The sequence below is a fragment of the Camelus dromedarius genome, chromosome 11 (genome assembly GCF_036321535.1).
Source record: "Camelus dromedarius isolate mCamDro1 chromosome 11, mCamDro1.pat, whole genome shotgun sequence".
In the NCBI taxonomy this organism is placed as follows: Eukaryota; Metazoa; Chordata; class Mammalia; order Artiodactyla; family Camelidae; genus Camelus; species Camelus dromedarius.
The window spans coordinates 58525233-58537288 of record NC_087446.1 but is presented as its reverse complement, the minus strand read 5'-3'; the positions used below and the strand labels follow the sequence as shown (position 1 = coordinate 58537288).

Here is a 12056-nt window from a genome sequence, read left to right as displayed (position 1 = left end):
CCTACTCGGCCTCATGTAGTTTCCTCCATACTTTTACTTATATCCCCTTAAGACAGTCATAGGGCAAAATCCTTTTCATTTTAGAGTTTTATTGGAAATCTCCATAGGGCTACCAACTGGGAATAACAAACAAAAACAACACGTTTGAGGAAGTTGGATAAAGCTCTAAGAGATGGAACACTGAAACGCCCATCAGTTTCAGAACTCTCATTCTCAAAAGTTTCTGAACAGTTCCCTTTGGTGCCATCAAATCCTGTTGTTGGAACAATAGTGCCATCTTCAGTGGGAGTCCGGCCTCTAGACTGGGAGGTTGTAAATGGATAATCCCTCACAAGTCTGGCTGCTCAGTTAGCCCCTGCTCCACGCACTCTTGGTCTCCTTCCCACTAGCTCTCCCGGTTTCCCAGCACCTGGGGACAATCGGACCGGCTGAGCTGGTCCCGCCTGCCGCTCCCGGGATCAGGGAAGGGCGTACCCAGCCTCCCTGCTCTCAGTGCAATTACCCTTATTCCTCTCGGCTCCGCCCTGCCCCGCAGCCTTCAAACCCACTTCGCCGCTGTGGCTCCGCCCCCTCTCCCTTAGCCCGCCCCCCTCTATTACGGGTTCTCCCTCAGCGCTCCTGGTGAATGTGGTTTTTTCCGGGACAGACCACGCTTCCCCCTCATGCTCTCCAACGGCTCCGCCTTCCCGCGGGAGCCTGACCCTTCCCAGCGTGCTTGGCGATTCCGGCGTGCGAGGCCCTTGGAGGGCAAGGCCCCAGGGCCTGGCTTAGGGGCGCGAAAGGCAGGCTGGGAATTGTAGTTCACAGGTCCGTGAAGGCGCCTAGAGGCTGGCGGCAGGAAGGACTCGTTGTCCCAGCGTGCCCTGCGCCTCAGCCCGCGCGCTCGCAGCTTCTCGCTCTCGCTCGCCCGCCCGTTCCCTAGCTTGCTCGCGCTGTTGCTTGCGCTCTCCTCGCGGATCGAAGGGGCTCTGGCCGCAGCCTGTGGCTGGGAAAGGCGACAGAGGCGGCGGCTCAGGAAAAACGAGGCTGCAGTTGTGGTGGTGGTGGTGGTGGGAAGATGTCGGGCGAGGACGAGCAGCAGGAGCAAACTATCGCCGAGGACCTCGTCGTGACCAAGTATAAGATGGGGGGCGACATCGCCAACCGTAAGTGCGGCCTCAGGGGTCCGGAGATCGAGGCTGGGAGGGAAAGGCAAAGGGGACGGTGCTGGGCTAGCCCCCCAGGGGTTGGACTGGTGGGGTCATGCGGAGTGAGCTAGTGAGGGCCCCGTACTGGTCTGCTGGGGCTGGCGTAGTGGGAAGGCTCTGAGTCGTGCCTGGGACTTGAGCGGCTAGGCCTGGGCTGGAGTCTTGTGGAGGTGCGGGCAGGCTGCCGGGAAGAGCTCAGAGCGAGTCCCGGAGCGGGCTTCGACCCTAGGCCGTTGGTAAGGAGGCAAGGCTTATCTCCTGCCCCTCACCTTTGGGTCCGGATAGCTGCCTCCTCCGATTTTGGCAGCAACGAGGCCACCTTGGAAAGGAAGCACCCCTCTATTTTGTCGCGGCTCCCCCCCACCCCCCATCAGGACCCTGGCTGGCACGTGTTGCCGGGTCCTCTGTGGGTCGCCGGCTCCCTTCTTCCTCCGCCACGGTCCCTGACACCAGCTTGCCTACCACGTGCTCTGCTGTAGTCTTTCGTTCTTTACTTTAGCTCCTTCTCCGATGGAGGCCGCCTTCTACTTTTGGTCCAGCTCAGGGACCGTTGAAGGGTACCCCTTGGGGCTCCTAACATAACTCTTGGAGGTACATCTGGCTGTTGTTGAAGTTGTTCATTACCATCTCCAGTCTGCGCAGATAGATTTAGTTCGCCATCAGATTTGATTGTTCTCAGGGGTTTGACAACTCTAAAAGTGTTTTGAGGTTCTCCTCATCCCAACTAGGCAAACCTGTGAATAGTACCGGTGGAGGGGGGACCGATGATAGGATCATAGAAGCCGTCCTTATTAGGACCTTGCTTCCACTTTCTCAGCAGCTGCCTGCCACTCTAGGCAGATGTGTCACTTTCTATTTTCTCTCTTTCCAATTTAAAACCCAGTTAGGGGGACAGAAAATGCTTGTCTTTGGGCTTTTAAGTGGTTTTTGACAGTAAAGATAGGTATTTTAGGATGCCTTTGAGCCTGTGACTGAAAACCGGAGTTTTTCAGGCTTCTAAAGAATCACCAAAACTTGGATCACAGAAATCAAACCTGAAGTTCAGGATGGTCCATGGAGTGGGTATCCAGTGAAAAGAACAGTGCTTTTTAATGTAATGGACATTTAGTGGTTTGAATCAGAATTTTTTTCTTCTTTTTGCAGTTTATAATTTCTGAGGCACTTGTAATTGCAGATACCTGTTTGAAATTCTTTTGGGTCACATACTTCTTTGAGATCTGCTAAAAGCTATAAGCATGAGCTTGCTGAAGCCAGGGACCTTAGGTTAAGTCTCCTGGACTTGTTATGTGAAGAAATAAGTCTTTATATATTGAGATTACTAACACCTAATTGGGGTGTCTGGGAAGGGCAGAAGGTAGCATTTAACAATGCATCAGCTTCGAGTCAGCAATTCTGTCTACCTTCCTGTTGTCCCTGACGCCTATAAATTTCCTCCAGTCTGCTTTGCATGTATGTTGAGTACCTTGGTGAGAACCCCCTGAAGTTCATAACTCTGTCCTACCACACCACAGGTATCATCTTTGGAAAGTCTCCCTTGCCTAGGGAGACAGATGGTGCATACCCAGTTATCACATTATATAAGGGAGGAAAAGGAGGTAGAGATTGAGAGATTGTAGGTAGGTACATCCCAAGAGGCAAAACTTATTCCTTCTTTCACCCTTCGGGCAGCGGCACTAGGGAATATTAGAAACTGTGAGTCCCGTTTCTGGATAAATTGCTTGGATGGTATCTTAGACAACACATGCAGCACTGATACGATGGGCTTCTATTTCCAGGGGTCCTTCGGTCTTTGGTGGAAGCATCCTGCTCAGGTGTGTCAGTACTGAGCCTGTGTGAAAAAGGTGATGCCATGATAATGGAAGAGACGGGGAAAATTTTCAAGAAAGAAAAAGAAATGAAGAAAGGTAAAAAACAATCCCCCACTAATTTCCTAAGTTTGACTCTTACTCAGTTCTGTTTGTTTTATTGTAACGATGCAACCCCTACACCAGCACTTGTTGAGATATTTGGAGATTTGGAATGTCAGGGGACATTTAAGCAGTTTCCTACCCAATCCAAGCTGATTAAACTTAGGCAAGACCCTGAAGAAAATCCTTTCATTTTTCTGAAGGGCAGCAGGGCTCCAAGAGAGCGAGCAAGGCAGTAAGGCTGATTGTCTCTTTACAGGTATTGCCTTTCCCACCAGCATTTCAGTAAATAACTGTGTATGTCACTTCTCCCCTTTGAAGAGCGACCAGGACTATATTCTCAAGGAAGGTGACTTGGTAAAAATGTAAGCTTAAGCCATTTTAGAGACTTGTCTTTTTCCTAAGAATTCACAATAGTGCCCATTGCTAATGCTGTGCTCTGTCTGCTCTTGCCTTTCAGTGACCTTGGGGTCCACGTGGATGGCTTCATCGCTAATGTGGCTCACACTTTTGTGGTTGATGTAGCTCTGGTAGGTGGACTGCTTTTTCTCTCCTGACCACTGGTGGGCTTTGCATAATGGGCAGACAGCTTTTAACTGAATGACCAGCTGAGTTAAAGAGCTTTCCAGGAAGGCATTGACTGCATTTCCTTATCTACAGGGGACTCAAGTAACAGGGCGGAAAGCAGATGTCATTAAGGCAGCTCACCTTTGTGCTGAAGCTGCCCTACGCCTGGTTAAACCTGGAAACCAGGTAAGCTATTTAGTCCAACTCCAAAGCTTGCTAGAGCCGAAGATGCAGTGAGCACCTACAGCTATTCTGTATTGAACAGCCAGCTTCTCCTTCAGCCCCCTTATAAAACAAACAGCTTTTTAAAATTAGCAACATCTTAGGATGGGACTGAAAGAGAAGAGGCAGGCACTACTAAAAAGCTTAATACCAAACAGTAGTGAACTCTGAGTGCCTACCATAGGTGGATGGTTCAGTGCCAGGTAGAGGGAATGTGTGGGCCCTTCCTCATGGAACCTATAGAGATCCTTCCTTTTTCATGTCTTGGATGTGTGTCTTTCCCCAAAACAGTTTGAGATCAATAGCTTACAATAAAACACAGATATAAAAATTCAGTTTATTTTTTATTATTATTTTTTTAAATTGAAGTACAGTCAGTTACAATGTGGCAGTTTCTGGTGTACAGCACAATGCCCCAGTCATGCATATATATACATATATTCATTTTCATACTCTTTTTCATTAAAGGTTATTACAAGACATTGAACATAGTTCCCTGTGCTAAACAGAAGAAACTTTTTAAAACTCAATTTTAAAAGTTTGTAAAACAAAAATCATAATCATACCAGTAAACTGTGACAAAGACAGGCCAAAGGTCCTTGCAGGACAATATTGGGAAGGCCAGGGATCATAAACTTCTCAGGAATTCATACAATTTAGCGTGTTAGACTATCAGCAGAGGCATTTAACACTTAAATTTCCAGAGACCTGTTCAATACTTAAAGCATCATCTTTTTTTCTCCTTTTCTGTGTTCCCTTGTTCTTCACACTGTTCATCAATTTGTCCCATTGTTACTTAATTGCATCATTTTTACTTAAGCCTCTGTTGTAGTATCCTTATAATGGTACCTACTTTGAACAGTGCCTGGCACACAGCACTTCTGTTAGCTATTATTATTTTGCACATTGATTATTTTTTGTTTATGTACTTAACTACTGTGTATCTTCACTGGAAGGCTAGTGTTGTGTAGTGGCTATTATTTAGCTATGACGTCAGACCTGGGTTCTTACCCTATTGCCACCTCCTACTGATTAAAAATAACTTCAAGTTCAGATTTCCTCATCTGTGAGATGGGAAAAATTAAATTGTGCCTCATTCTCACAGGGTTGTGAAGATTGAGATGATCCATGTAAAGTGATTATTATAGTACCTGGCACATAGTTTAATAACTAGCGGTGACTGGTAATTCACCTTACCTTTTCTTTTTTTCTTTCTTTCTTTTTTTTTTTTTTTTTTTTTTTTTTTTGTCTTAATAACTGTAGTTTAGGTGAGGATCAGATCATGTTTGAAAGAGGTAAGAAGAGGGAAATAGGAGTTTCTGTACCCTCTCTGCAGGTTAGAATGCCAGGCATAATGAACTTAACACTTGGACTGTTGTCAGAAAACCTGAGTTTATACCAGATTCTTTCAGTTAACTGCTTTAACTCTGGGCAGATCAGTTAACCTTTCTGATCCTCAGTTTCCTCCTCTAGATTGGGGTATAGATCTGCCCTGTTCACCTTCCAGAATTGTTGTCTAGGCCATCTCCGTGAAAGCACTTTATAAAACGGTATGCAAGTGTAATCTTTAGGTTGTAGGGTTGACAGGGCTATGAGATGAAAAATGGATGAGAATCATTGCACTTGCTGGAGGATGTCAGAACCCTTAGTTCTTTTATGCTTCTTACTCTCGTGGTAGACAACTTACTACTAGCCCCTGGTAACTTAACTTTTATTTGATTTTGTATTTCTAGAACACACAAGTGACAGAAGCCTGGAACAAAGTTGCCCACTCATTTAATTGCACACCAATAGAAGGTGAGACCTCAGTAGGGTTGAGGGTTGAGGTATGAGTGGTTTGGCAGAATTAAGACCTTTGCTCCCTTGAGGATCCATCCTGGCTCTGACACAGTCCAAGCCAAAAACCTCAGGGCCCTGGGTTTCCATAGCCAGGCACTTTGCTCTCATAGCCTGCCCTGTGAATCAGCTTGGGTGGGTGGGTTGAAAATCTTTTGGGATTCTAGATGGGCAGGACCACAGGCTTTGTCCTGTCTACAGGTATGCTGTCACACCAATTGAAGCAGCATGTCATCGACGGAGAGAAAACCATTATCCAGAATCCCACAGACCAGCAGAAGTAGGTGCCCACCCCACCCTGTACCTTCCATCGTACAAGACTCGTCATGAACTTCTTCCGTACTCCAGGCTAATCTTGTCCACCTTTTACTCTAAACTCCAGGAACTACTGATTGCTCTTTATGGTTCCCCTTCTGTTCCTTTTAGGAAGGACCATGAAAAAGCTGAATTTGAGGTCCATGAAGTATATGCTGTGGATGTTCTTGTCAGCTCTGGAGAGGGCAAGGTGGGGAGCGTTTACCAGAGCTACCAAAGAGGGGCAGCTGAGGGTGTGTGTGTTCCGAGAGCACGGGACCAAAATGTGATCTAACTTCTTTAGGCTAAGGACGCAGGACAGAGAACCACCATTTACAAACGAGACCCTTCTAAGCAGTATGGCCTGAAAATGAAAACTTCACGTGCCTTCTTCAGTGAGGTCGAAAGACGTTTTGATGCCATGCCCTTTACTTTAAGGTACTGCTGCGCTTAACGAGGATGGGCTTGAACCAGTCTGCTGCACAGACCACACACCCAGGAACACACTTCTTTCCCTCCCCGCCCCTCCCTCCATCCCTCCTACTCCCCTCCTGCCTAGACTTGTAGTTCCAGCCTGCGTTCTATCCCTCTCCCCATCTCCCTCTCATTGAAGGTAGTGTGAAAAAACAGTCCTACACGTGATTTCTGCCCAAGGCTAGGAGCTATTTAAAAAACATGAGCAAAGTGGTGAGACATGATAGGGAGTTCAGGACACCTGAATTTGTCTTTCCCTCCCCAGAGCATTTGAAGATGAGAAGAAGGCCCGCATGGGTGTGGTGGAGTGCGCCAAACATGAGCTGCTGCAGCCATTTAATGTTCTCTATGAGAAGGAGGGTGAGTTCTAAGAAGAGAGCCCCTGATTACGGTCCTCTCCTCCCTATAGCTTACAGAAGAGTATGACAAGGGGACATTTTATCAAAACACTTTGTTTCCCTCATAGGTGAATTTGTTGCCCAGTTTAAATTTACAGTTCTGCTCATGCCCAATGGCCCCATGCGGATAACCAGTGGTCCCTTTGAGCCTGACCTTTATAAGTCCGAGTTGGAGGTCCAGGATGCAGAGCTCAAGGTTAGTAGTGGGTGGAAAGTGACCAGCACGTGGCACTTGTCCTGGGAGTGAGGACTAAATGATGGCAAAGTCCTGAAAAGAGCTACGGTACTGAGAGTGACACTCGGTGTTTCCTCCATATTCTTCAGAATTTGTTTTCCTTCTTATTTTCCAGGCCCTCCTCCAGAGTTCTGCAAGTCGGAAAACCCAGAAAAAGAAAAAAAAGAAGGTTTGTTATGACCATCCCTCTGTGGCAGGATGAACCTGATCCCTCTTTGTTCCGCCTTCCTGGGTCGTGGTGGGGGTATCAATTTCTGTATGTCCTTCTTTTCCCCCCTTCTCAGACCTGACCTAGAGAATTAGGATATTTTTGTCCTTGATCCCCTGGATACTACCCCAGGTTGTTAGAAACTGACGCGTCTTCTCCCTCTCCTTTCCACAAATATAGGCCTCTAAGACTGCAGAGAATGCCACCAGTGGGGAAACTTTAGAAGAGAATGAAGCTGGGGACTGAGGTGGGTCCCATCTCCCCAGCTTGCCACTCCTGCCTCATCCCCTTCCCACCTCACCCCAGGCTCTGTGAAGTGCAGTTCGTCTTCTCCACCCAGGACCGCCAGCAGAGCGGGGTCTCCCTGTCCTCATCCCAGTCCCCCAACCCACCCCCTTCCAACAACAACCAGCTCCAACTGACTCTGGTCTTGGGAGGCCAGGCTTCCCAGCCACCGAAGACTACTTTAAATAGAAAAGAGAAATTGAATAATAAAATCAGGAGTCAAAATCCATCGTCTTCAAGCCCCTCTTTCTAGCCTTTTTCTACTGTTCTCCGCTTGGTCGATGTTCATGGCCCTACAACAGAATGGGAAGGAGGCTAAAGTAGCCACCACCACTAGAAACTCAGCTGAAATTTTTTTATACCACTCCAGTGTCAGCATTTTCCCATCTATTGGGACTTGTTGCTCTCTCTTCCCATCCTCCCCCCATGTATTTTATTAGGCCTCAGTATAAAGAGGGGCTATTCTTCAGATTGTTTTTTTGCCACATGCCAGATTCCTTTTATGACCCAGACTGTCTATTCAGGCCCCTCCCATTTTTAGGAGCTGGAGCCTGCATTTACTAAGGGATTCTCATCAATCAAATGGATCCTCATTTGTAAATCTTTGTAGTCAATTTTGTTCTGCAGGACTCTTTTTCTTTCTCCTCCTCACAAAGCTGTAAAGAAGTAATCCATCTCAACCTTGTCCATTTCTTTGGAGTCAGTGGGGTTCTTCCCTTGCTCCATCCTAGAAACCTGAGCTGGAAGCTCAACTGTGGTTTTGTTTCCTGTTTGAATTATTTTGACCTCCCTTCCTTGAAAGAAAGACCAGGAACCAGAGGAGCAGACTGAAGAGACAAAACTGGCTTTCTGAAGCTGTGCTGGCTTTCTGAAGCTGTGGACTTGGATTGGATGAATTGCTAGGGGTTTGGAGAGAAGGGTGACAAATTTCAGTACCTCTGGCATGCTGTCCCAGGGAACTTAGGGCTCCCGCTAATTTATGAGGTTTTTAAACATATTGAAAATGACATGGCGTTAAAATAAATTTGGATTTGCTCATAATCATGTGCCTTTGTGTGCTGCTCTTATTTGATGTGGTGGGGGAGATATGAATGATCATTTAGAATGTTTGTTTTGGTTTTTTTGTGATCATTTGGAACTGGTTTTCTATAGCCTTTCTAAAATAAGGAATATCTTGGGTTGGGTTCTCTGAGTTAAGAGTCAATTTTCTATGGGAGTTTGATTTTTCTAAAGTAAAAACATCCCTTGCTGCTGACACTTTGTTCAAGGACACAGTGTTTATTGCAAAGAAGTGTTTATCTTGATTTAGGAAGCCAGGAAGAACGCCTTTAGTATTACGCAATTTTTCACAGCCAGTTTAAGAGTAGATGCATAATTAGAGCATTTTAACATGAGGCATTGCTGAGCTGAAGATACTATACTGAGCAAAACTTCTCTTTTTTTTTAATGGAGGTATTGGGAGCTGGGGAGTTATAGCTGTAGTAGTAGAGTGCATGCTTAGCATACCAGAGGTCTTGGGTTCAACCCCCAGTACCTCCTCTAAAAATAAATAAATCTAACCCACCCACCCCAATAAATTAATGAGTGAATGAATGAATGGAGATACATGCACTCTACCACTGAGTATCGTACAGGCCCACTCCCCTGTGCTGAATAAAGCTGAACAAAGATTCCTTCATAAGAGCTTACAGACTAGGGGGCAATCAACAGGTGCAATCTTGGTGGACATGATACAGAATAATTTGGCTCAGTTTTTATTTTTTGTTTTCAAAACCTTGGTAGATTCTGATGGTGACAGTAGTAGAACCACTTAAGCACTTGGAACAAGGGCTCTAAATTTAGAAACTTGCCAGAGTTAAAAAGGTGAAATGTTACAAAGGAAAACCATTGAAAAAGGAGGGACTATAACAAGCCTTAAAATATCTTGCTGTGAGTAAGGTGAAGCCTCTATGATTAAGGGTGCTCTTTCATCCTTCATAATTCAAGTTTCCTGTAGTCAAATCTTTGGGTGTCTGTTTTCTGGGTGCTTCTGACCTGATCATATCATGAGACTGGGAATGTTATCTTACCAACAAATATTCTCCTAAAATGTCTAGCCAATCTTGCTTCTCCTCTGTCCATTGATTTGATCCTCACCCTATGTAGAGGGAGTATCACTGAAGTGTTTTCTGAACAAGATGCATTGTGGCCAGGAATCTAGTGACATTCTGCCTCAGGCGTTGTGGAAAAAGACCAGAGTTGGCAAGGGAAAGAGCTGATCCATTTCAGCGACAAAGTTCTCTTTGTATTATGGCAGTTTTCTCAACTCCCCACTTAACATTCTTCCATGTTCTGGAATCTTAGGACCTTTGGAAGTTCCAAGATCGATTCTCCTTGCAGCAATTAAGATATAAAATAAAGCAAACCAGTACAACAAATCAGGAATTTTTGTACAGTCCGCACCTATCCATGTATCCAAAACTTCATTCAACCCGCAGTAAAATGGAGGGTGTCGCCAGGAAACTGCAATTCCCATGAAGCAATGAGGGAAAGCGGAAGTTGCTATCTTTGCTCGTCTGCATCTTTGTCTCTTATTGGAAACACTGTGCTCATATTTAAGTAATTCATTATAAAACTGGGGAAAGGGGGATTTTGTAACTCAAAATACGGTTTTCCAAGAGAACTCTCCTAACTCAATCACTTATCAGGTACCAGAGAAGGACCGAAAACTACCTTTACTGGCCCAGGGCAGCCCCGCCCCGGGGGCAGGGCGAGCTACCGGAAGTGACGACACTGAGCGTTTCATTAAATATCCGTAGGCGTGCCTTTCGCGCTCTCTCGGCCTTAGCGCCATCTTCTGAGGTGAGTGTCGGTTTTGTCTGTGTTCGGATTCCGAGTACAATCCATTAACATCTCGTCTCTGCACTTACCATCATTACAGCAAACTAACCGTAGCCTTTTTTTCTTTACCCGTAGAAGCCTCCTCGCAATGAGAGCGAAGGTAAGCAGTCCCTGCCAGTAAGCTAAGGCTGTAGGAATTGGCGATTGCGGCGAAGACCCAGGCCAGGGAAGTTCGCCATCATTCCCAGATCATTGGGTTCTCAAGGGTGCCCAAGGGCTAGTGGGAGAGGGAGGATAGTTTGGGGAGAAGCAGCGGAGGTGGTGGGTAAATGTGGAAGAGAGGGCGGGAGTAGAAGAGAGCATGCGGAATTCGGGGTTTTACGTTGGAGACCCGGCTGGGAGTCTGGATTGTGTTTGTGATTACTGCAACTGTGCCTTCATACTTGGTCAAGAACTTGCCAGGTTTTAAATGATGCTCTTCGTAACCCTACCTAGCTTGTTACTGAAACTAATAATCTCTTGTTTTAATCTTTGTCTCTGGTTATGATCGGTTGCCAGTGGAGGAAGAAGCGAATGCGCAGGTACGCTGAGACTTTGCAGGGTAGGGGAAGTGGAGCACTCCTTGGACAGAACTTGGGAGGAACATTTGGTTTAGAAATCTGAAACATCTTTAAGTGAAAAACGTTATGAGCATTGACTTGTCAAAGCCAGGGATTGGACACAAGCTAATAGAACTGTAGTGTTTGTTGATTTTTACCTATTCCGTGTATTGTATGCACATTTTAGATGGGAGGGAAAGACTGAACCTCGGACTTGTGGGCAGGAAGTGTATTCTCATGTTTGATTTTTCAGGCTGAAGCGCAAAAGAAGAAAGATGAGACAGAGGTCCAAGTGAACTTGTACACCCGTGGAAGCCACAGGAGCAGAAGCAAGGAAAGCCAGAGGCCAGGGACACTGTTAGATAATGTTGGACTGCATGTCTACTGTCCAGAACTTGTCTCAGTGGATTTGGAACATCTACCGCCATTCTGATCGCCTCGACCACTTTTAAGAGACCCATCTTGCTCATATCAAAACGGGCCCTTTTGGTCCTTTGCCCTGGACCTGTGATATGGACTAGTTCTGTTCTCAGTTGTGGCTGAATGTAACACGTGTACAATAAACCATCTCTTCTGCTGTTTTAGCTGAAGGAAAAAAATCGTCTTGTCTGTTCCGTGGCTTTTTTTGTTGTTGTTCCATTGGGAAGTTTTTTTTTAATCAGTACAGTCGGCCTCTACCCCGAGCTGTACAGGATGTCAAGCGAGCTGTATAGGCTTAAGTCGCGGATGTGGGCCCCGCCCCTGACCAACATCTGGTTCCCGTCCCTCGGAGCTGCCAGAGTATTGAGTGGCCCTTCCTGGAAAGGGGAGTTATACACGCCAGGGACAGCTTTCAGGTTGATTTCGGGGGCATAGGGGTCAGTGGTGTCTCAGCTAAATTCCCGCTTTTTAGGTACTTTGCTGTGCCGTTTTATCGGGTTGCCATGGTGACACGCAAAGCTTGCTGGGAACTTCCTGCGGCAAGTCGCGCAAGTACTTTGCACACCATAGAGTATAGTTCCGGGTCTGCTGGCTAGAGCGTCTT

General features: G+C 46.3%; 1 protein-coding gene and 1 long non-coding RNA gene across 2 annotated transcripts; both read left to right on the top strand.

Annotated features, from left to right (window-relative positions):
- The first annotated feature begins 801 nt into the window (after positions 1-801).
- PA2G4 (proliferation-associated 2G4) lies at positions 802-8657 on the top strand. The gene is made up of 13 exons (XM_010976881.3): positions 802-1145; positions 2963-3091; positions 3354-3459; positions 3555-3624; positions 3755-3847; positions 5617-5680; positions 5921-5999; positions 6146-6224; positions 6318-6451; positions 6753-6847; positions 6954-7081; positions 7236-7289; positions 7509-8657. The coding sequence occupies exons 1-13, from the start codon at positions 1058-1060 to the stop codon at positions 7572-7574; spliced, it is 1185 nt and encodes a 394-aa protein (XP_010975183.1). The 5' UTR covers positions 802-1057; the 3' UTR covers positions 7575-8657.
- Positions 8658-10410: 1753 nt separating this feature from the next.
- LOC135322402 (uncharacterized) lies at positions 10411-11633 on the top strand. The gene is made up of 4 exons (XR_010382948.1): positions 10411-10454; positions 10569-10593; positions 10992-11014; positions 11286-11633. It is a non-coding gene; the product is annotated as an uncharacterized LOC135322402 (long non-coding RNA).
- The last annotated feature ends 423 nt before the right edge of the window (positions 11634-12056 follow it).